This window comes from Simochromis diagramma, unplaced genomic scaffold (assembly GCF_900408965.1).
Source record: "Simochromis diagramma unplaced genomic scaffold, fSimDia1.1 OVJJ01000141.1, whole genome shotgun sequence".
Classification (NCBI taxonomy): Eukaryota; Metazoa; Chordata; class Actinopteri; order Cichliformes; family Cichlidae; genus Simochromis; species Simochromis diagramma.
Window position 1 is genome coordinate 1,325,289 of NW_024387350.1, and position 25,040 is coordinate 1,350,328.

Genomic DNA, 25,040 nt, shown 5'->3' on the forward strand with positions numbered 1-25,040 from the left:
AGATAGCAGCTTGTAATAGCAATAGATAAACATTTGAGGTGAAAAAGTAATCAGTCTGACCTGGGACCTGGAAAAATTCCAACCTAGATGAAGGCCCTAGCATGATGAGTGGTCAGAAAAAAGCAAAAAAGCTATACTGGGGATAAACTGAGCCAATTCCACACTGCCTGGTGCAGGGAAAAACTATCAATATGTATTTTGTGACATTTTTGTTTGGTGATGTGCTGTGGCTCCAAATGGTTGGGAAAAACGTATTTAGAACATTAATTATTTGTTTTATCGTAAGAGTACAAATTAAATACAGATAAAGTTAGTGTCAAGATTTTAGCGATTTGCATCAACTCATTGGACTTTTCTACTTTGCTATGAATATATCAAAGGTGTAAAAATTAACATTTAATATAAAATTCTAAAGCTCCTATACAAAATGATGAATCCATTTGTCACTCACCCAAGATCCAGATTAATACAAGCAAACAAACAAGAGCACAAGACTACTTTTAATAATAATTATGAATCAATCACTGAAATAATTATTTTAATAACAATTTATTTATCAATTGATTTAGACTTTCACATTTTGAGCTCCTTTAATTTATTTCACATTTTCTTTTTTCTAATTTCCTCACCTTATTTAACTATTTATTTTTGTAATATTTAATCTGTGTTATTTTATTGAACTATTTTGTTTTATTTAAGTTGTTTTGTTATTGTTTGTTTTTAATTATTTAGCTAATGGCCACTTTCTTAATAATTAGATAAACTGAAGCCTTTCAGGGTTGTTAACACTTGCTTACTTTATTCTTTATGTATTATTCATGTCATTTAGCATTTTAGGTTGTTGTAGCAGACACCCTGTGAACCCATCACTGTGTAATACATTTCTAATGGATTTTTTTTTTGCCTCTAAATAGTAAGTTCTGCATTTTTACGAAGAAAAAAATGAACTGATTAATCAGGATTTCTTAAAGAAATAACAGTGAAAATGGTGATTAATGTCATATATTAAATAACCATAAAGTAATTGCCTTGAATGATAAACAGAAAGATAAACGCTGCACAGACACACATGTATGAAAATAACCCTTCAAACATGTTATATGTACTGTATAAAACCGTCTCTCTCGCGCTTTGGTTCTCTGCCGGGGGCGTGGTCTTACAACATTTATGGGCGTGGTTAAGTGCTACCTAGCGCCCAGCAGCTAAGTGATTGACAGCTGAGCCGCTTAAAGCCTCAGAAACTCCGCAGCGCTCAGAAGCGGCACAGCCGGGCCGCTTTAAAACTGCAAACCTAAGGATTTACACACGTTTCTGGACAGTTAAACGCGTTTTAACCGCTTTTCTTCTCACTTTGGGAATAACAAGCAACAGTTAGAGAGGCAGCCGAGGTAAGAAACGCCTGGTTCAGGTTAACCGACAAAAAGTGCAGAAAATGTTGGGATTCTCAGTGTTTTCATGCTGCAGTGTAGTGTAAACCAAGAGGAGGGTTTACTGTTACAAGACTCTGGATAGACAAACTATAATAGTTAAAGGAGCGCAAAGTTGGTCAAACCTGGCTTAATAAAACTTAATAAACCTGCATTCATAGAATGGATTTTTGCTTAAAAACTATTTTAATGAATTTAAAGAATTTAAAAAATGATTTTATTTTAAGGAAACAAGCATTTATTGGGAAGGAAATCGTCACTTAAATATAAAATGCATTTTTAATACTCTCTGTGTGCCCTGGATGTATTTATTTATTTTTGTTTTTAACTGTTTTTTTTTATGTCTAAGTAAGAACTGGTGTAGAAAACACTGATATCCAGGACCTGTGGCCTCATACAGAAGGATGAAATGAGTCCTGACACTGAAAGACAGCCTGAAACCATTTTTATTGAATAACTGTTAGCACTAAAGATTCTTAAACTATCAAAAGTAAATGCAGTCATTAAGCAGAATCATACATGTGCTATTTGTATAATAATTATATATTTAATTATTGATTTATTAATTGGTGTTTAACGTTAATGTAGCCGCTGGGGGTGATTTTACTAACTTATATACATGCTGCACAGTTTTGTTTGCAACAACAGAGCAGAATATATAAATAGATTTATAAATGATTGATTTCTAGTATTGTGTGAAGAAACCAGAGGCAGAGTAGCATCAAAAACTCAAAAAGGAAGCTAATTTATCAACACCCAACTATTGGATTCTGTTATTAGGTTTCATCTTAACAGGGACAATGTAAGAGAAACATCTGAGTCATGGCATCTGTGGTCTTCCTGGCAGTTTTAAAATCTTCCATGTCTAAGGGGAGGAAGGAAAGGCCACTAACCTCCTTTGACGTCACTCTGATCTGTAGTTTCAGTTTATATGGGTGTATGTTTATACATGTATTATATTTTTAATCTGCAAAACAATAAGTAAGCAAAGCTTTAAAATAAACGGTGTGGACTACACAGTAAAACATTTCGTGTCAAAGATGTAGTAGAGTAGAAATAGAAACAGAAGTAAAGCTGTGATTGCTACAGAGTGGTGAAACTTGCTTCTGGAGGGAAGGGAAAAATATCCACTTGTGTTGCAGAAGGTATCCTGAGTTCTGAAGCTCTAATCTCACACATAATTTCATATATCTGGTCTTGCATCTACCCTCCAGATAAGGAGGCACACAGTGTGTTCCTGCACTGTGAAAAAGCAGCCAGGGTATCCTTGAAGCTCGTTGTAAATCCTAAACAAACAGAAGACAGCTCATTGTGCTCCAAAAGGCTCCCCATCCTGTGACTTCTCTCAGGCCTACTTTAAATAATGTAACCTCACCAAACACAGGTGAGGCCCCGCTCCTTTACAATGCAGGTAAACAGGTGTGTCTGCAGTGCTCACAACTGCTGGTCAGTGATCCTTGCTGAGTTTGAGTGATTAACTAGCTTTTAGCTAGAGGCCAACCTGGCCATGGAATATGAACATTCACTCCTATAACAGCATATATGTGATAAGAAATAAGGCATGGCATAAGAGCCCACCTTCTAATGAAGTTTGGCAATTGCAAGCTTTATAAATAAAACATGAATTCATTGGGAATACAGAAGAAAAAACTTGTTTCTGGGCCTTATTTACACTATGTAGAGAAAAATACTGGACCTTTACACCTACAGCTGCTCAGCTATGAAGCTCCTAACATGCAATTTTTGTTTGTTTTGATGTTGATGCCAGAGGTTTGGAGATCTGCAGTTACTGAGTCAGCAGAGCTTTGACAACTTTTATATACTCTGTGAATCCGGTCTGTAACTTTGCATGGTCTGCCACTTTATGAGTATGTTGCTTTGATTTCTGAATGCTTCCACTTTGCAGTAATGTCACTTACAGCTGATTGTGGGCTATCTAAGTAGGAAGCAGCTTCACAAACTGTTGTGAAATTTCACAGACTTTTCTAACAGTGGGCTCCTGTCACAGCACCACACTTGAATTCAGTGAGCTCTTCAAAATGACTCAGTCTTTTACCTGTTTGTAAGAGGACTGCAAACACCTCAATGCAACAAACTCAGCCCGTTAAACAACACAGCGAGGCGTGTTATTTGCACGATTCAATTAAATCTCAATCAGCTAAATGCCTGAAATGATTTTAAAAACCAGGTCAGAAAAGACTTCAGGTCAGTCTGCTTGTGCGTGTATTTAATCCCTGGTTTGTGTGATGGCATGTGACCGTCTGACACACACAGAAAGAGCCGGGCTGGGATTAAACAGCACCGTCTCATCTGAGATTACCTCTTTTTTTCTGTCGTGCTCTCAGTCACACACACACACACATTTGTTCTTTGTGAGGACAGATGATGAAGCCATGCACTCGGCCTTGCATACCCCAAACTAAACCTGACTCATAAAATTGGGTCTGAAAGCAAGCTGGAAACTCCAGGGCTTAAAAATTAAGTATCAAAAACTGCATTTCTTCTAATGACCACTCAAAGCTCCAAATGTGAGCAAATTCCAGAGACTCCCACTATAAAATGCTCAAATTTAGAGCTTCAAGCTAATTTACCCCTTCATATTCACTCGGGCTATTGTTTTTTCTCCATTTATCTCATCCATCTGGATACTGTTAAAGTTAGGGGTGTGGCTGCTTTGATTGACAGGTGACTGAATAGAAGTTAGCTGTCATAGGTCAGTACCTCCATCTGTCTACTCTAATTCAACTCAGTGAACTGAACCTTTGTGCACTTTACTCTTGATTTATGCCCCCTCATTGAACTTATCTAGTAATGGTTTGCTTATTACACAAATTTCTAAGTCACCACATTATGGAGCCAACTGGAGCATTTTATTGTAATTATGTTAAAAATCATCTGTGTACAGCTTGCTTGGTTTAGCTGGTAACTTAGCAACACACATTTCTTGACATATGGACTCTTCTGGCTCGACAAAAGCAACGTGGGAGAGACCGAAGTCCTTTAAAATGTGAAGTCCAAAACCAGTGGGTACAGCCATCATTTCTATACAGTCTACAGGTTTTATGAATGCAGAATGCAGAAACTTATAAATATGACCATTTGAGCAGCTGGTACCACGCGTATTTGACATTTTTGCATAAAATATTCTAAGTAAAATAAATTGATATAGTTTTATTGATTTAATTTTAGCTCTGGCTGTCGGAGAAATTACTGAAACAAACAGTGGAAGAAAATGGGCTCCTTCTGCTATTGATTGTTTTTACCTTCTGCTATTGATGGAGCAATGTAGGTTTTTATAGGCAGGTTCAAACTAAGACTATAACTTATGTTAGGGTGGCACAAAAACAATGATTATTTCAGTGTCACACATTGAAGGCACAAAGAAAAAAATAATGTGTCACAAAATGTTTATTAAATGCATCAATGTCTCCACAAAAAGAAAAATGTTGATAGATACTCCAAAGGCACAAAAGACTTAAAGTGGTACAAAAAAATTAAGAAACACACACACACACACACACACACACACACACACACACACACACACACACACACACACACACACACACACACACACACACACACACACAGATTAGAGTCCCAGATGGTTAGGGATATAAACTGTGTGTGTTTACTTGTTTTACTCATGTTGTCAGGACATAAATCAGGCCCTGATAGTGTAAAGAGTTACATTTAGTGCTGCTCTGTGTCACTGTGTGTGTTTCTTTCTCTCTCCATTAGGAGTGCAGACAGCAGGCTCGCTCATCCATGGCATCACAGCAGCAGCAGCAGTGCAAAGGTAGGAATACTGCCGGGTGATTTCCTCGAGACCTCCATGGGAATTCACGGAATGTCCCGGAACGCCCAGGGTGGGCCTCGTTGTCATTTTTCCTGTTTGCTTGTTTCCACTGAAGAGCCTTACTTCCTGCTGTTGCTGCTAGTTTACACACACACGCACACACACACACGCACACACAAACACTGACACAGAGTAAGGAAATAGCTCTGTGATTGTGAAAGTCAGATATATACACAATTAAAATAAGAGGATTTCCTCATGAAAAATAAAATCCTCTCTGCTCAGCGACCTCTTGTTGGAGAGAATCAGTGCTTTACGTAAGACATGAAGACTTAGACAATAAAGAATCACAAAGCACACGAGTGGATGTAAAACAAATGGTATTAGATCATCAGTCAGATGGGTAAAAGGTTGAAAATAGGTTTCTAGCAGTGCTGTTTCTGTGTTAACTTCAAAGTTTGACATCACAATTTTCTGTTACATTAACAGAAATGGCTTTACTTGAGCTATGCAGCCAGCACAGCTAAAAATAAACGTGGATTACCTTCCTGCAGCCTCAAATCTCTGGGAGTTGATTGTCATAATGTAGAGAAATGAACAGAATTCGGCAGCTGCCTGGAGGGAAGAAAACTAAGCTAAAAATATTTGTATTCTTTGGACAATAGGTCACTGTATTTGTTTATTCCAGCACCCTGCACATGTACAGCCCGTGTGTTTAAAAAAACATATAGAGAAATCCACACTTTACACAGCTACATGTGCACATGCCGGGAATGGAGGAATCACAATTCCAGCAACAGTTAGAGTGGAAACCTGCAACTCCTTCCAGTGCAGCTGCTGTTCTTACATTGCTGTCCTTTTATGACTGCTTGCACTGGAGCTTCTACTGTGTCATCACAGACAAATCACAATTTCGTCACAAATTTGCTGCGCCTCAGGGCCCAAACAGGAGCTTTTAGTCAGTCTGCAGTGTCCAAGCCCTGTGACGGAGCATCACGCTGCCAATGCTGTCTTCTAGTTTAGCATCCTGAGGCATCTGAACATTATGGAGGAACATTCAGTGATGTTTGAGGATCATCACACATGTGAGCTGGTTCTCTAGCCAGAACTTGGAGAACCAAACAGAAACCTTGTTAAAGAAGCTGCATAGTCCAATCCTGAAGCTGGTGTATCAGCTCAGGAGCTTGATCCTAAAGTGGGTGTGCACCTTAAACGTGTCCCTCATAGTCACACTGTCAAAGTAGAGTTTCACTATAAATACATGACATGGAAACAGCTTTGGCTCTTCAGATGTAAGATTTTTAAGACCGATACTGATACCAATATTTGGTGATTTTAAAAAAATCTGATATACCGACAGATTTTTTTTTTCTTTCAGACACATGAAGAATAAACAGTACACATAATTATTTATAAGTAATTACTAAGATGATACGAGAGTGCAGTTTAAAATGATCTTGTTTTACTGGCACAACAAATCGTGGATTACTCGACTCTTCTAGCATCAGCTGGCTATTGTGTTTGTGGAGTGTTTGTGGAAATTAACAAACTTTCCACTCTGTCCTTCTCCATATTCTGCAGGCTAGCGGCTAGCTGCCCACCAAGCCCGGTGCCAGAGACTGATTCTAGGCAGAGGGAGCCAGGTAATGACCCTCAGTCCTTCCATCAGACAGCCTCCACGCATTGAGCCGGATCATGCTTTAGCTCCCTGACAGTCAGTCAAAATGATGGCCTCGGTGGTAATCGGGGGACATCGGAAGAAGTCCCTCACGTTGAGAGGTGTGGACCCAGAGACCTGCATGATCGTGTTTAAGAACCACTGGGCACAGGTGATCTTTTTATTTACTCCTGCATCATCTTCATCTTCACTGGTTAATCAGTGCTTTGCTTCACAGATAAAGTCACTACTGACATGTTTTTTTAGCTGCTCTTTGTCTCTTCTGTCTGGCCTGGCCTAGTTTCACTTACAATGACTGTGTGACTGTCTGCGTGTGTCTATGAATGTGTGTCAGCATTACTGGCCAGACTCTGGCCCTTAAACACAGGATCCATTTAGTACAAATCACTCTCCACAGCTGCCAAGAAAACCCCCACACACTCTGCATCGTCTGTGTGTGTACAAGTATTTTGTGTGTGTTTGCAAGTGTGTGCATGTGGTCCTTGTCTGAAGCAGCCAATGTCAAAGGTTAACACAAGTCCAGAGAGTGAATTGCGTTCTTGTTTCATTCATCTCTTTTTCATCCCTCCCACGGCTATCTCTCTGTTGTGGCATCTTAAATGTTTTACAGCAATAAAATTATTTTCTTTATTAGAAAAATTAAAAAATAAAGTTTAGTCCATTTTATGTGAGCTCCAGTTAATTTTCCTCCTTGGCGTGTTTCATATGTGGACATTTCAACACAGTCATCGCACTTGGGTGAGGACAGATGATCACACTCACATCCGTTGGCGGAGGTTGTCTCAGTCTGTCTCCAAACAAACTCCCAAGCGGTTTATTTATGATGACAATGTGATCCCACCTCAGTCTGCACATCGTACTCAGCAGATTTCAGCTGAGTTTCAGTTTCAGAAATTACGAAGAAATTAATTACGATGATTTTGGGAGTAACTTATCCATGTTATCCATTAGTCTGCAATGCAGCACCCTCTGCCTGTATTTCTTTTCTTTGCTCCCGGCACAGACACATTCTGCCAATATATGGACTGAACGGTCTTGTGTGGTTTGTATCAACACATTTTGGTTTGCTTGGAATTTCTCTGTGTTACAAAAAGCAAAAGTACAGGAAATAAACTCATTAACTGATTCAGACTAGAGTAAATAAACAAAACACCCTTTTTCCAAAGGCTGATCGAGGTAAGCTCAAATTTGTCCACGAACTCTAGGGAAATCAAACAAATATACACAGGTCAAAATTGCTCAGAATTACAAAATTACTCCTCAAATAGAACATTGACATTGCCACTCCATAAGTTTTTGTGGTGCCTAGTGGTCATTAGAGGAATTACAACTGTAGTCCTTTAACGTTCAGCTGAGAAGGGTCCAAGACAGCTGCATATAAATATTATTTATAATGCATTGAGGTAAAGAGGTGATGATCCAGTTTGGTACCATTAGAAACTAAAGGAAGCTAAAATAAAAACATGATATAAATAATGTGTTTCTGTTTTCTTCATGCATTAATTTAAACAGCATTTTGCCCCAGTGATGTTTCTAACCTGGACGCTTGAGAGATTATTAAGTGACATCATTTATGCCATATTTCATTTAATAAATCTGTCTCCAGCTGTTATGTTTGTGTTTGTACCAGGATAAAGCTTTGGTTTAGTTAGTTTAGTTTTTAACTTTTCCATGCAGAGTTTCAAATACATTCATTAAAATGTACTTTAAAAAAATCTGAATACGCTTTGATAAAACAGGTGTGAGTATCTACTGAGTAATTTCCTCTAATCACTCTCATTTCAGGTGTTTGTTTTGCTTGTCGTATAAAGATGGCTGTAAACACATTGTCTTTTACATCCTTGTGTTTCTGTTGTTTTTCAGGTGGTGAAGATCCTGGAGAAACACGAGCCGAGTCGCAGCGGCACCAACGCGCTGAGTTTCCTCACAGGTTATGGTAGCAGCGGCGGCAGCAGCAGCTCCGGAGCGCTACGTCTAGGCCCCATCCCGGCCGACGAGGCCAGCGCCGTCCAGAACTACGTGGAGCACATGCTCTTTCTACTGATGGAGGAAGAGGCGGGCCAAGGTAGGATTAAAGAAATCATTCCTCACTGTGCAACAAATGCAGTAGTATACTGGGACTCAAGAGTGTTTGTGCACCGGTACCAGGGGGAGCGATGGGTCCGATCCTGGAGTTTGTGGTCCTTGAGGGTGTGATGGAGAGGCTGTTTCTGTGGAGTCTGAGGAGGCAGTTCACTGAGGACATGAAGCTAGAGCAACTCAGGATGTACCAGATGCTTTTGTCTCAGGCCAAACAGCCTCTGCTTCACCATAAACCGGTTCTGCGGCCGCTAATGATGCTGCTCGCCTCCTGCGCCGGAGCTGCATCTGGTGAGTTGGAGGTGAAAGTGTTGAAATGTTTAAGATTTGACTTCCCAGGCCAAATGAAGGTTTTGCTGATTACTACACCATCTAGTGGTACAATGTGGTATTACATTACAGTGCCGCCAAGCCCAAGTTCAAGTTCAGCTGTTATCTCTCCCATACAACACAATATATATAATATATATATATATATATATATATATATATATATATATATATATATATATATATATATATATATATATATATATATATATAAGATGCAAGATGCTAGCAGGCAAGGCATACATGGAACGCCACAACCAAGTGGCCGGCATAGTGTACAGGAACATCTGTGCCGAGTATAACCTGGAAGTCCCGAGGTCAAAATGGGAGATGCCCCCAAGGGTGGTGGAGAATGACCGAGCTAAGATCCTGTGGGACTTCCAGATACAGACGGACAAAATGGTGGTGGCTAACCAACCGGACATAGTGGTGGTAGACAAACAGAAGAAGACGGCCGTAGTGATCGATGTAGCGGTTCCGAATGACAGCAATATCAGGAAGAAGGAACACGAGAAGCTGGAGAAATACCAAGGGCTCAGAGAAGAGCTTGAGAGGATGTGGAGGGTGAAGGTAACGGTGGTCCCCGTGGTAATCGGAGCACTAGGTGCGGTGACTCCAGCTAGGCGAGTGCTCCAGCAGATCCCGGGAATAACATCGGAGATCTCTGTCCAGAAGAGCGCAGTCCTGGGAACAGCTAAGATACTGCGCAGGACCCTCAAGCTCCCAGGCCTCTGGTAGAGGACCCGAGCTTGAAGGATAAACCGCCCGCAGGGGCGTGCTGGGTGTGTGTTGTTTTTTATAGATATATATAACGGATGTTTCTGACAGAAAGTAGGGGCAATTGTTTAAGTGATAGCTTCATTTATTAAGGGATGTTTTTAGGTTTAGATTTTTACATTAAGTACCTGAAGTGTCACTTGAAGCCTTTTGCAGACACTGTGAAAAAGCACCAGTACACACAGTGTAACCACAGCAAACAAAGAATGGTATTTCAAATAAGGTGATTTTTTTCCCCCTCATCTTTACATCAAAATGGATTTAAGTGGTTAATTATGAGGTCATTTCTCAAGCTGGAGGTGTAACCACTAACCAGTAAGACGTTTAATTGGTTACCTGACCCTTTAATCACCTGCGGCCCCCTGTAGACACCGGCGGCGTGGTGGAGGCGGAGCTAGTCCTCCTGCTGAACCAGCTCTGCGTGGCTCTGGTCAAGGATCCCTCAGTGCTCGAACTGTTCTTCCACACCAGCGAGGACCAGGGAGCTGCCAACTTCCTTCTCTTCTCCCTGCTCATCCCGTATACACACAGGTAGGTACACACACACAGGTGCATACACTCTGCTGGATAAAAAAGGGTAACACAAATGTACACAGGTAACACACAGGTAATGTATGTACTTCAGAACTGCACAAAACTCATAGCCTGTGTTATCTCTGTCTCTCAGGCAGGGATTGGTAGGTCAACAGGCCCGAGATGCTCTGCTGCTCATCATGTCTCTGTCTGCCTCTGAGCCTCGAGTCGCTCAGCACATTGCAGAGAACACGTACTTCTGTCCTGTAAGTAAATGCACAACATAAAAAGATAACTGTTTAAGAATTACAGACCATTTTTTCATACACAGTCCAACATTTTCAGAGGCTTGTTTTTAATACTTGGATGATTCCCTGCCTCAAAATGCTCTGCTCAGTCTTTACTGCTGCCACCTTCAGCTGCTGCTTGTTTGTGGGTCAGTTCTGTGTTTAATAAGTTGAGTTGAGATCATCTGAATTACTTGTCCAATGAAGATTATTCCATGTCTTTGCCTTGAATTACTATTGGGTTGCTTTGGGTCATCATCATTTGCACTGTGAAGCTTCATCTGTGCAGTTTTGCAGCGTGTGTCTGATTCTGGACACTTTACACTTCATCCAGCTGCTTTGATCAGCAGTCACATAATCAATAAGCATTAGTGCCACTGACAGCATGCATGCCATCACATTACCTTCCATATATCTTACACACTGTGTAAGATACAGTGAGATGTAGGGACAGTGAAAATGTAGGGGACAGGAGTAAGATACTTACTACTATGTGTGTGCGTGAGTGTGAGTGTGTGTGTGTGTGTGTGTGTGTGTGTGTGTGTGTGCGTCAGTGTGTGTGTGTGTGTGTGTGTGCGTGTGTGTGTGTGGACATACCTCCTGTTCTTGAGTGGAACCGGTTATTTGCACATTGTTGTGAACCTTCTGTGGTTGTACTTGTGAAGGCGTTTCCTGACTGTAAACCATAATGATGACACACTTACCTGTGTTCTTGACTCGGCTCGATGTTGTGATGGGTTCACAGTTTTCTTTTGGTGTTTCAGCCAACCGATGACCTCATTCACTTAGATTGACACCTGACTGACAGTCAAATGGAGAATTCCAGTAAAAAGCTAACACATACAAGTTCAACTCTCTATTTTTTTAATCTGTTTTAAACAAAGGACCAGGCCTCACCTGGCCATAAAACTGCTTGTCAGTCAACTATTGAGTTATTTCTGGGCCTTTGAAAATGAGAGACAGCGAAAAATATCTCTGACTTTTGTTAAATCCCTTGAATGAAATCCCTGCACTTTGATCACTTGATTCATAAATTGTGTCATTGTCAAAAACCTTATGAACTTAACTGGATGTGTACAAGTCTCAAAAATGTAAATGACGATTGAATGTGCGTAAAGTTTAGAAAGAAAGCACTTAAGTCTAGAAAAAGGTGCTTGTGTGAGTGAGGCATAAAAAGCTCTAATAGAGCTCAAAACTGCGATATAAGAACCACATCATTTAACACTTGAAGAGATGACCAATCAGGGTGAAGGATACTGCTGATTAACGAATCACAGTGTAGTTAATATATTACAGGGGTACCCAGGTAACCTGTTTTCTCAGTTTTCTCAAAGACATTGTGCAACATTATGAATATGATGAGAACAAAGTGGTGTTAGGTTAAGACTTCTGTGTTTGCATTATGCTGTGAAACTTTAAATACGTGAGATTTATGTCACATCTGTAAAGTGTTTAAAGCTATTCTTCACAAGCTGAGCCACCAGTTTATCTCACATAGACCCCCATTAGCCCAGCTAAACTGGGTTAATCTCCACATGCCTTCCAGCCTGCAGAGAAAAAGGGCGTTTATTCCTCTGCTGAAGTGAAGCAACTGACTGTTTTCTGTTTCTCTGTCTGTCAGCAAGATTATACACACACTTCATAAAACTTACTTGAGAGGATTGAGCACAAACTAAGAAAGAAAGAATCAAATACATGCTTCTCACAGATCTGGATAACTTTTATTAAAAGTGCAAACTGCACGGATAAGAAGGGAAATGAGAGGAATTAGGAGAATAAAAAGGCCCTTTAACAGCCCGACCCTTGATCATTTAACAGATTTTTTATGAACCAGATGGTTGTTTAATGAATACAATCAGTAGTTTTTGAGCCAGTGTATGAGCTCCCCCCCATTCATCTCCCCTCTGTATTGTAATCTCATTAGCGCAAGTTATGCAACAAACTAATGAGCTCATACTGCTTCCTCTGGGACTGTGTGTGATGGATACAGGGAGAGAGGAGAAGCAGATAACTGAGGGAAAACTACTGTGGAAAGTGATGAAGGGGGCTTAAGAGGGAAACCCAAAGAAACAGCAAAGAGAAATAAGAGAAAACGGGAACATTTGAAGAAAAATCGTGTTTCTACAAAATTGAATGAACCTTACTATTAGTAATTGATTAATTAAGCAGTCAGTTACTTGAAAAAACAATTAAAGTAATTAAAGAAAATATAGAAACATATGTATATGTGATAAAATGTCATAACAATAAAAAAAGGACCCTTAAATGTTACAGTAATGTAGGTACATGTTTGTGTGTTTCAGTGTTTATCACTGCGTCAGCCATGTTGGCTCCAACCCTCCCAGTTCCTGACTGTGTGTGAGAGAGAGACCCACGGTGGGGGTTTCATATGTGAAAGGGCGAGCAAAGACATCTGAGCACGTGCCACCTGTGTGTGCTTGTGTTTGTCCATGTGTCAGATTTAAGCCCATGTGACCACTAGCTGACCTCAATCTTTATGCAGAGAGCAGCTTAGTAAATCAGCGTGAGATTGGCCCCAACACAAAGAGGGATTAGCAAGTCTGCACATGATTGGACGCCTGCCCGATTGCTAACGAGACCCGAGACGGCAGCTGTTGACGACCAGCGCCGCCACCACTGCTGCTGTTTATACTGATGTTGATCACCAGCTCTCCTCCTCTCTTCTTCCTTTTTCCTGATATCTCATCCCTGTTTCTTTTGTCTCAAATGAAACAATATCTTTCTTTTCTTTTTAGAAACAACTTCTCGCTCCGCAGGCTACTTCTTTGTTCACCTCTGTGTTTAAAGGACCAGTTTGTGAAATGCCATTTTTAGTGTGAGCCATTTACCATTTAGCTTAGCTTAGCATAAAGACCTGAAACACAAGGAAAGGCCTCTCATGGTTTTGTCTAAAGGCTGCAGCTCTTGGACTCACAGCTATATCCATTTTCTTAATGTATGATAATCAAAAAAGACAAATAGGTCCCACTGAAATATTTAGACAAGCCATTACCAAAGTAAAGAGCGCTGTGGCCCATTTAGAAACCAGAAACTCTGAAATCTTCACTTTAATCATTATATAGGAGAAGGTGGTGTATTTCCTTGAAATTTTTTATTGAAAAAAACAACAACACAGGTAACACAGAGCTATAAATTGCTAATGCTTACCAGTTACATGCTAGGGTGACCAACCGTCCTCTTTTCCCCGGACATGTCCACTTTTCACGTTCTGTCCGAGGCGTCCGGGGGGACTTTCGAGATGGATGAAAATGTCCGGGTTTTCCTACAGAGGACCCATATCTGCAACGTCATCCCTGAACTGCTGTGCTGTAGGTGGTTGTTCAAGTCACTCTTGAAGCTCTTAATGAAATCCAGTACTGTGGCATTTCTCAGACTTAAGTAACCATGGAACAGAGAAAATATTCCCAATCATACTTTGACTGGGAGAATGGTGGCACGCAGACAAAATTAATTGAGGTTAGAAACGCCAAATGAGACAGCAGAAACCATTGCACAATACCTCACTGGTACCTCACTGGTACCTCACTGGTAAGCTTTCTGATACAGATGAGGCATTATTTCTGTAACATTATTTAATTCCACAGGTTTTTAAGTTATTTTTTTGCACTTGTTGACTTGTAAAAGCCTATATGACATTTTTTATTTCACCATTCATTAACCGCACAGAGAAGGCATCTTTTAAATATGTTAACATTTTATTTAAACAAACAGTATTATTAAAATTCTTCATGACTGGGCCAAGTGTCCTCTTTTTTGGAAATCTAAATATGGTCGCCTTACATATGCAAAGTGTCATGGCCAATGTGTGACCAAAACTCAACCTGCAACAGAAGAGCAGCAAATTTCAGTCAGAGTAATGAGTACTATCACAAACTAACCACCTCCTATTTACAGTTTTAATACACATGTTGTATAAATACATATTATTATATAGATATGCAACTGTACATAGTTTCTATGAGTAATTTTCAAACTGACCTTCTGTTGTTGCTGCAGTCCACCAGGGGGCCCCGGTCCCTGATTTACAGAAAGAAGGGAAGCAGAGAAGGCAGGAGGAAATGAACAATCTAGAAATACAAAGAATCATGAGAAAAACAACAAATATAACACGGACCACGACAGTATTTGCCACAAGTCACTTCCACCTTTAGTCAAAAGCATCCAGAAACACCAAAATCAGCAAGTTGTAAAATAAAATTTCAGCAGGAGTTGTGGCTCCAAAGTCAGCATAGATTTTTGGGATTAGGGAACTAATGTTTTCAGGGACACAATAGTAGTGTTTAATAGTAAATAAAAATATGGTAAAGAAATCTATAATGTCAGTGAACTTATCATTTAAGATTGATGAACCCTTATATACCCCCACAGGCATCATCAGGGCTGATGCCCGTGCAGCGACTCTTTGGAAAACCTGAAAACTATTCTAATTTAAACCATGCCTGTTGATTTACACTGAGGTGTTAAAATTGGTCGTTAAGGGTATGGCGAAAGTCTTCAAATGTTGTCTCTCTTTTTGTTTCTTTTTGACCAAATCTTCTTCAGAATTTTGAGCACCTGTATGTGCGTGTTTGCTGCAGGTGCTGGCCACGGGTCTGTCCGGTCTGTACTCGTCTCTTCCGGCTCGGCTGCAGGTTTACAGCGAGGACTGGCACTCTCTGGACCAGGCGGACTGGCAGCAGGTAACAACCACAGCGCTGGGGTGACAGGATGAAATCATGAATGAGTGAACCTGTGAGAGAAACCAAAAGTAGTGTCTGGACTTGTACCTTCGTGTGTGGGGGGTGTATTTCTGTTGGTGCCTGGGAGGTTTCAGTTTTAAGCCATTTAAGCAAAGTTTGTGGTTTTCCTCATTACTTCAGAGGACTGAAGATGAAGAGCTTCCACTTTAAGTACACTTAATCTGTACTATGCTCAAGCATGAATGCCTTCCTTCCTGACTTGGCCAGACAACTAATTTTCCAGTATATCAATGCAACACTTGTGTAACAGCTATGCAATGGTAATTAAATCTAACAAGTGATATGTGCAGTATAATATGCACAAGTATGTGTTAGATGAAAAATAAAACTATATTAATGAGAATAAATGAATCAACACTTTGTGTTTGGGTCAGCAGGTTCCTGCTCTGGTCCACTTTTTGCACTCTCTGGACTTTTGTAGTGCTGTTACCAAGGTAACACACACACACACACACACACACACACACACACACACACACACACACACACACACACACACACGCACGCACACACACTTTATTTTTACTCTGTAAGTGTACATCTTTGTTTCCCTCAGGTGGCTCATCCGTCCATCCGCTCCCAGCTGCTTGGTTACATCTACAATGGCTTCCTTGTGCCTGTACTTGCTCCGGCTCTGCACAAGGTATCACATTTCATCACGACACTGTAAAGAAAGTCCCTGATAAAGTGCCGTACAGGTACAGGCAGCAAACCAAAAGAAATCTACAACAGGAACAGTTGCCTGTTATATAACAGAGTTTTAAAGGATGATACTGTCAGAGGTTTTGGTTACCAAACACAGTTATGTTGGTCTTCCTGCTGTAATAACCATAAATACTTTATTTATTCATGCAAAAACATTACACTTATACTCTATAGAGTGTAAGTTTGACCATACAGTAATTTCAGCTGTTTTTGTAGCCACTAAAGTTATTAAAGTGACCAGACAGGACATTTATTTCCTCATCTTTTACATTTAGTCACCAGTAAACATCTCACAGGAAAGCTATTAATACAGTATTTTACTGTGATTCCAGCAGGATAAAAACACCTGCATGGAATACCTATTACTTAATCACATCCTAGTGTATGTGATCATTTGTCTGTCTGTGAGTAGCTGACGGTGGAGGAAGTGATGACTACCACAGCATACTTGGACCTGTTCCTGCGCTCCATCTCTGAGCCCGCCCTCCTCCAGACCTTCCTCTCCTTCATCCTGCTGCACACACATGACAACGTTCACATCCTGGACACACTGGTCAGCAGGGTCAACACACCTTTCCAGGTATCCACACAGTCATCTAATACAGCTGCTTCATGCTCTGTCATGCAGTAAATGACCTTTGACCTTTTGCATGTCCTTCAGTTGGGCACGGTGTCGCTGGCTCTGTTCAGGACTCTGATTGGGCTCTTCTGTGAAGATGTCATGCTGCAGCTGGTCTTCAGGTCAGTCTAACAGCAACTCACAGACACACATCTTTTAATTAGTGCTAATAAAATATTACAGTTTCACTAGAACTGGAACTTCACTGCAGAAAATGTATTATTTAGACGATCCATTTAAAACACCAGCAGCACAAACACTCTATCTATGATGGTAAGACCTCACTGATCACTGTCAGCTACAGCTTCCTTTATTGACTTACTATAATGCATTTTAACATGGGGAAACTGCACCTGGATGCCAGTTGTGTATAACATGCTTGGACTGAATGTAACTGCTCTGTGTCTCCTCAGGTATTTGATTCCCTGCAGCCACCTGAGCAGGAAGCAGCGCTGCTTCTTGAAGCAGAGGGACTGTTACTCCTCCAGTGCTGCCTCCTTCCTACTGCTGATGCCCTCCTGGTGCCCTCTGCAGCTCCAAAACTCACTCACACACTCAGAGCACATCCACTGGCCCAAAGGAACCGGTCAGTATGTTAGCGGGTAGCTGCTTATTTATACATTAGCTTTGGCTGTACTGACCTGTTCCTCCTGAACCGTCTGTCAGATCTGTCAGTGTCAGACAGCGTTGGTTACTGTCGTGGTTCAGACTTCCTGATGGATGTAAACTACCTCCATTACCTCTGGGATGCCCGTCAGGCTATCTCCACTGCCCACAGGTTAGTGTGCCTTTCTTCTTCTTCTACAAAAAGACTATGGTTCAGCCTGGGTCTGATTACTAAAATTAAATGTGATTTGGGTTGTTTCTCATAACTGGTGTACATGCTGCATTGCACCACTTACTGGGAAACAATGCAGCAAACCAGAGTGTGAAACAGTGAAAGTGGTTCATAGTGTTATAGTGACATCTGCTGGTCAACATATGCTAATACATTTGTACTAAAAACCTTGATTGTTGTTATTGTATTCACTGGTGGTTTTAAATGGTAAATGGCCTGTATTTATATAGCGCTTTACTAGTCCCTAAGGACCCCAAAGCGCTTTACACATCCAGTCATCCACCCATTCACACACACATTCACACACTGGTGATGGCAAGCTACATTGTAGCCACAGCCACCCTGGGGCGCACTGACAGAGGCGAGTTAAAGTTCATAGTTTTGCTTTTCAAACTAAAATTAGATAAGCGTGTACTGAAAACCAGCAAGGCACATCTAAGGTAGGAGACATTTGTGGTAATAGATAAATGTTGCCACAATAATGAGTTTGGTCTTTTATCTGATAGTGAAACCAAAATCAAACAAAAAAATGCACTCCTTATCGTTGTAATCTTAGGTGCAGGAAACAGACTAACAAAAGAAACGAGAACAACAGCTTACAGCCACGCTAAGACTGAGCAACACTTTAAGTTACATGCTAATGCTTACTTGTTTATACTCTTTGTTTTGTGGGTTGGCATGCAAATATCTGATAATGGTTGGCTAATGGGAATGCCATTATTGTTTCAGATCTGAAAGTCTTAGTGTAAAAGTTTGCATAAATACAATACATACTTTTAAGTCTCTGCGGGGGCAGACCGTGTGTGGGTGTGTACTTGCACTGGGTTTCATCACTTTGGGCCTCCATCCATGATCAATCCAGTGAATGGATTTGACTGGGATCTTAGTATTTATAATGTTAATTTAGAGCATTGCTGTGACAGAGCCCTGTGGTTATGATTTGGGAATTTTTCGAATTTAACTAAAAGTTATACACTGAGTAATTTCAGAGAAGTTTATTGAATCTATATTTTTTTTTCTTTGTTGGCAGGTCTTGCCGTTTATGGTCGGCTTCTTATGATGGCATCAATCCTCCACTTCAAGAGTATCGATCTGATACACCTGGTAACAACATGGAAGATGAGGAAGAGTTCATGCAGCGCGTCAAGAGCGACTCCATCTGCTCACTGGTTATCAGTCCTCCGCCCTCTGCCCTCTCCCCTACACCATCCTCTTTAGATAACAGCCAAGCGGGCAGAGCCAGCTCCGCCCTTGAACTGGAGTGGGATGACATTTTTGCAGATGACAATCCCTTGCCTTCAGCTGTGGTAAACGTGGTGCTGGCGAATGGGGATGTATCATTGGAGGCAGATACATGCACATTTCTGCCAGCACCTCCCCCACTGCCTCCTCGACACATCCAGGAAATGCGGCGCAATGCAACCAAGCTGGTGCGCGGCTCTTATGTTGAAGAATCCGAGTTTCAGGATGACGTTCTTGTCTATGATCTCATTGCTAAAAAGGACGCAAAGGCAGCCATTTTGGATCGGCTCATGCTGGCAAATCGCCAATCCCGTGGGAGCATCTCGAAAGGACAGCGAGTTTCAGCAACAGCGACAACATTAACAACGATGTTAACAACAACAGGAAGGACGGTTCTGGAAACTGTAAACAGCATTATGTCGGCGAGGAGGAGGAGCGAGGATGCAGGAAAAGAGGAAAGAAGAAGGAGTGAGGACTGTGAAAAGGAGATAGGGAGAACAAAGGAAGGAGAAGAAGAAGAAACCAAAAGGATATTTGGACACAGAGGGTCACTGGGAGATCAGCTCTTTACCAATGGCTTTAATGTAAACAATGACATCATCGACGAATGTGATGATGCAGATGATGATATATACATTACAGCTCGTGTCAGCCATACACCTGGAGCACATCAGCAACATGTACATGAAAGCATACAGTCACCCTCAACATGTTTAGTAAAAAACACTTTAACCAATGGCCATCATGGATCTGAATCATTTGACCGTCCCATATCTCCAAGCCTGCCTGACGACAACACAAACAACAATGACTTCCTGTCCCAATACTGCGAGCTCATGCTGTCATTAGGGGTAGAACCAGACTATGAGGACATCACAGAGGATATTGACACATTCAGGAAGCGTGTCCAAGTGCTAAGGCAAAGACTTGAAGAGGACGAGGAAGAGCTTTGCACTGACTTTGGTTTTAGCTCCTTTGGGGATGACGTTGGGGCAGAAGAAGAGGAAGAGGTGATGCGAGAGGAAGAAGAAGCGGAGAAGATCAGGAGCGACACAAAGAAAGGCGGCAGGAGACATCAAATTCCATTTACAGGTCTGTGCTTGTGTAACATTTAAAGCAGCTTCACTGATTTATTAACCTCAGTCACTATACACATTTTTACAAGACAGAATGAGAAAGTTCCTTTTGTGTCAAATATTCAGAATTTTTTCCAATTAACGCTTAACGTAATGTAGATTTGCAACATGGTAACGTGGTCAAAAATAAATGTAGCCACTGAAAATACAAAAAAGCTGTTGGTTGGATGTCAGTTGTAAGACTAAAAGACCCCCCCCCCCCCCATTATTTTACACCTGATACAATGCATTTTCTCTTGACGTACACTAACCAGGTCCATTCATCAGTGTGCTCTTGTCTCGGCTGGAGAACCTTCTCGAAAACTCTATTGCTGTAAACCTGCTTGTGACAGGCATCCTGGCCCAGTTGGCATCGTACCCACAACCTCTCCTGAGATCCTTCCTGCTCAGCACAGACACACAAAATCAGCCTAACGTTCGCACACTTTACCAGGTAGGAGTCATACATCTGACACGACTCATGCAGGTCAGATTGGATTTTGTTAATAAAAATGTTATGTTCACTTTCATTCTGTAGGTGCTGGTGTCGCTGCATGCTCAGATAGAGCGCTATGTGATGGCCAGACCAGACTATCCTGCTCTAGTCACTCAGGCCTGGAGGTTCTTGTTGGCAAAAGACCAAGATGGCAAATTCAGAGGTTAATAAGTACACATATAAACAGGATACAAAACAACATATGTTAAAGTTAAAGAAAGAAGTTAGATAGTCTGCTTTAAATGGACAGTGTGATGGACAAGAGCAGGCAAGAGTCTCCGTCAGCTATGCTGTTTGCAGATGACATAGAATTGAATTGAATTGTATGGAGGACAGTGGAATATTGAATGTAGATGAGTTTAAATAGTTATAGTCAACCACTCCAAGCAACAGTGGTTGTGGAAAAGAGCTGAAGAAGCTCAGATTGGGCAGAATGGGGTTTTTTTTGGCAGAAAGGTAGCAGGAGGAATAGAAATGAAAGATTCAGGGCAGACAGATTCAGGAGTGAGGATATGGAGAAACAGCTCAGGTTGGACAAAGTAAGAATGACTGAATGTCTTTAAGCAGCTGAGGAGCTGTGATGGCATGACAGAGGATAAAAAAGACAAAGAGATGATCCACTGTGAAAAGTTGTACTTAACAAAACGCAAAAGAGTTGTTAAGTCGACAGCTCTTAATTTCACCAACTTATTCTGGCCATGCCAGCAAACATCCTAATGTTTCGGCCTTGTGGCCTTCATCAGAGAAGATCTGGACTAGAATACATTTGTGAAACTGAGAATTGTTCATTTTTTACTCTTGGGCAGTCAACACTGGAGCCACAGATGAGTACATCTGCTTTTCTTAGCACTGATAGCGCTGGGCAAGCCTCTAACTAAGCTTGAAATACATAATTTGTAGATGTTGTCAGGCCACCTCTGAAAGTGTGAACACAGTCATTTTTGGAAAGTTACAAATAAAACGTTTTTCAGACGTCAGTTTATGATACTTGTGTGTGTCCCGCAGAGTGCCTCCAGTCTCAGGGCGGTGACATCATCCTGGATCCATCGCTTCCCAATGGCTCTGTGAAGAACGCTCTGCCTTTGCCTCCTTTCAGTGTCTTGCCCCCCTGTCCTACTATTTCCCCTCAAGCCAAGAGCCGAGTCTTTGCCATTATCCTGTACGCCGAGTTCCTGAAGGAGTTGGCTGCCTTGGCCCAGGAGCACAGCATTGCCTTGGACTGTTATTCTGAGGAGTAACAAATGCAAACCCCTAGTTCAACTGTAAAAATCTGCCTCCCAGATTGCTGCTGATAAGATCAAGGATATGTTGTGACCACCAGCAAAAGACTGAGCTCAAGGAGAAAACATGTAGCATGAACTACTTTCCTCATCGAGGATTAATATAAGCGAATAATTTAAGTAGTATAAATATTCAGATGTTGTGTATGTTCCTGGCAGCACTTGAAAATGTTGATGCTTTCCCCATGTGAATATGACTGATATTTATAAAATGATTTTGAAGGAGATGATTTTGAAGAATCAGTACTGAGTTTTATATATTTGTGGGATCCGTGAAAATAGTTTTCTACCATATTTTCTTAAATCTTTGCATGGTTTTGTTGAGATGGAAAAAGTTAGACATGTGGTTCAAAATGCAGAGGACCTTTTTATTCCTCCTCCTCAGGAAGCACAAAGTGCTGCAGAAGCTGGTTGACAATAACTCTTACCTTACATGCACTGAAGTGACTTTGCATCAAATAGATCTAAACTTTAATTTATTTTATTGTGTTTTCATATCCAGTAAACAATTCACTAATATTCAAAATGATTCATTAAAACTGTTAATGCGAGACAATTTTTTCTTACTTTTAACACCAGCAATTTTTTTCTCTTATAAAAGGAGGCAGTAAAATTTAACCTTGCTTATATTCCCAACATTTTCTTCGTTTTTTTTTTTTTAACGTGTATGGTAGTTCAAAGACATTTCTAAACCTCAAATATCCATCCAACATCTGACATAGCAGCTATGAAAATAAAAAATGGACAGAGCTTCAGAGTCTGAAGTTAAAGCAGACCTGTCTTAAATCTACATTCTTTTTACTGACCACCAGGGGGCGGTGCATGTGGTTGCAAAAGGATTTCTGCTCCTAAAGAAATCAATGGGAAACCAGCTCTTCGCCCTTATTTCACTAAACACTTCCTAATGAATTTATAAGCTCATTCACTAATTTGTTGTGATAACGAGTAAAGCAGTAAGTTCCTTTTGCAAATGATTATTATTATGCTCAGAAAAGATGATTATGGATGTTAGTTTGCTCATTTACTAATGACTAGTCATTATTTAAAGAGTATGTGATGTTCCTTGGTTTTATAGTCATAGTCGCATCCACACCTTTGGTTCCTGTGATTAATTATAAAACCCTGAAACATTGACTTTGAGGCTTCGCAAACTGATGGGCAAAGTCACAGTGCCTACATTTATCTTTTATACCATCTGTGGTTTGTCAGGGACAAACCCTCATCTTGAATCAGAGACACAGATGTCATAAAAGACGAGTGCAGACAATGTGGTCTGTAAAGTCCCAGCCTTGACCTGACTGTATGCACTGTCATCATCTGGGTGTTTTTCAAACTGTATGTGATAAACGAGGGGTGGATCTGACTGAGAAAGAGTCAACCTGTCAACAGGTCAATCATAAAATGCACTTCATCTTCCATTCAGTATGACCTGATGACCAGCGATTGTGACAAAGTCATCAGGGAAGTGTTCCCAAGGTTACAGAGCAAGGAAGCCTTTCCCATAGATGTATATGCAACCAGTTGTCTGAAGGAACTGCCTAGTGTGTCACCACAACAAGAAAAATGGAAGAGAAGGTTAAAGGATGGTAGAAGTTTTACTTGTTTTTTTTAGTGAGGTTTTGCTAAACCTGATCATGAGTAAAAATGAAAGTTATTTCAACTACTGTATGTCAAGATTAAAGGCCTCACACAGGATGGAAATCCCAGGCAGGAAAGTGTAACTCATGAGAGAGATTATATCAGAATTTTTACTTCCTGATGACACTTCTCTATGGCACGATCAGTTGCACTTCATAGCATAGCGGAAAATAAGGCTGTAGTGTTAAAATGAATAGATGTTTCATCAGTACTGTCTTTATTATTCTCATTAGGGTCCTAAATATCAGTACTAATATACAAGGCACTGAGTGTTGTGAGATTAAGCACCTTATTTGTCCTTACTGTTGTTTTATTGCTGTTTGTATTTACCAGACTGGCTCATGTGCCTGACAAAGCCATTCTAAGTGTACAGTAGTTCATTTTTTGCTTATGTGTATTTTTTGAACATTTTGAACCAGATGGAGGAAGTTTTAATGCTGAAATTCAAACAAAGTGAGTGACAATCCTTGAAACAGTATCTAAAGCGTCAGGTTGCTCTGATCAGTTGCGTCTTCCTGTTTATGTGTTTTTGCTGCTGTCTTCATATGCAAACGAACACACAGGTAAAGTATCAAAAGCCTTACTTCAGCTGACTAAAATATTAGTGCAATATATAATGATGCAAAGTCAGTGGATTTTGATTTCCCATGCAGATATCAGATGTTATTTTTTCTTTTAAACCTCTGTGAATATGATTTGTTGTTGTTAATATAACATTTTAAACTTCATGTTTGTCTTTAAGGTGAAATTTTTCCTGTGCTTTTGTCTTTGCTGTGTTGTTTGTTGGAAGAAAAAGAGATTTGGTTTCCTGCTTACATAGTTTTCAGGTGGCAAACATAATCACCGATCTGACTTCAAACACCAAGAAACCATGTTTCTCTCTATTTTTAAGCAGTAATAGATGAGGTCTGTATGTAGAAAGCACAGTTTCACCCATGTGCACACTGCCTGTGAATGCATCTATCAGATTCTCCTCCAACTGAGAACTGTTATTCAAAACCTATACTAATAAGTATATTGACAAAAGAATTCCCTCATCCATCCAAATCATTGAATTCAGATCTTTCAGTTACTTCATGGGCACAGTTGTATAGAATCAAACACCTAGGCATGCAGACCACCTCTACAAACACTTGAGAAAGAATGGGTTGCTCTCAGGAGCTCAGTGAATTTCAGTGTAGTAGTGTGATGGGATGCCATCTGTGCAACAAGACCAATTTCCTTGCTATTGAATATTCCACAGTCAACTGGAAGTGATTGGGAATGTCAGAAACACAGTCACAAAGTGCTAGGCCACATAAAGTCAGTGGGGTCAGGAGATGCTGAGGCACATAAAGCGAGCCCAGGTCTCCAACCTTCTGCAGAGTCAATTGCTGCAGAGTCCAAACGTCATGTGGTCTTCAGATTAGAATGGGTTTCTATGGACGAGCAGCTGCATCCAAGCCTTACATCACTGG

General features: G+C 40.7%; 1 protein-coding gene across 2 annotated transcripts; it reads left to right on the forward strand.

Annotated features, from left to right (window-relative positions):
• The first annotated feature begins 1,218 nt into the window (after positions 1–1,218).
• LOC120718381 (protein FAM160A1-like) lies at positions 1,219–24,311 on the forward strand. 2 transcript variants are annotated; one of them, XM_040006912.1, is made up of 18 exons: positions 1,219–1,388; positions 5,169–5,226; positions 6,808–7,055; positions 8,768–8,969; positions 9,053–9,274; positions 10,459–10,621; positions 10,758–10,869; positions 15,489–15,590; positions 16,025–16,084; positions 16,207–16,293; positions 16,768–16,935; positions 17,017–17,096; positions 17,388–17,560; positions 17,641–17,752; positions 18,843–20,146; positions 20,445–20,623; positions 20,708–20,828; positions 21,671–24,311. In XM_040006912.1, the coding sequence occupies exons 3-18, from the start codon at positions 6,951–6,953 to the stop codon at positions 21,901–21,903; spliced, it is 3,423 nt and encodes a 1,140-aa protein (XP_039862846.1). In that variant the 5' UTR covers positions 1,219–1,388; positions 5,169–5,226; positions 6,808–6,950; the 3' UTR covers positions 21,904–24,311. The 2 variants fall into 2 exon arrangements, with proteins under 2 accessions (XP_039862846.1, XP_039862847.1); XM_040006913.1 differs by having other exon boundaries at positions 16,028–16,084.
• Positions 24,312–25,040: the final 729 nt, after the last annotated feature.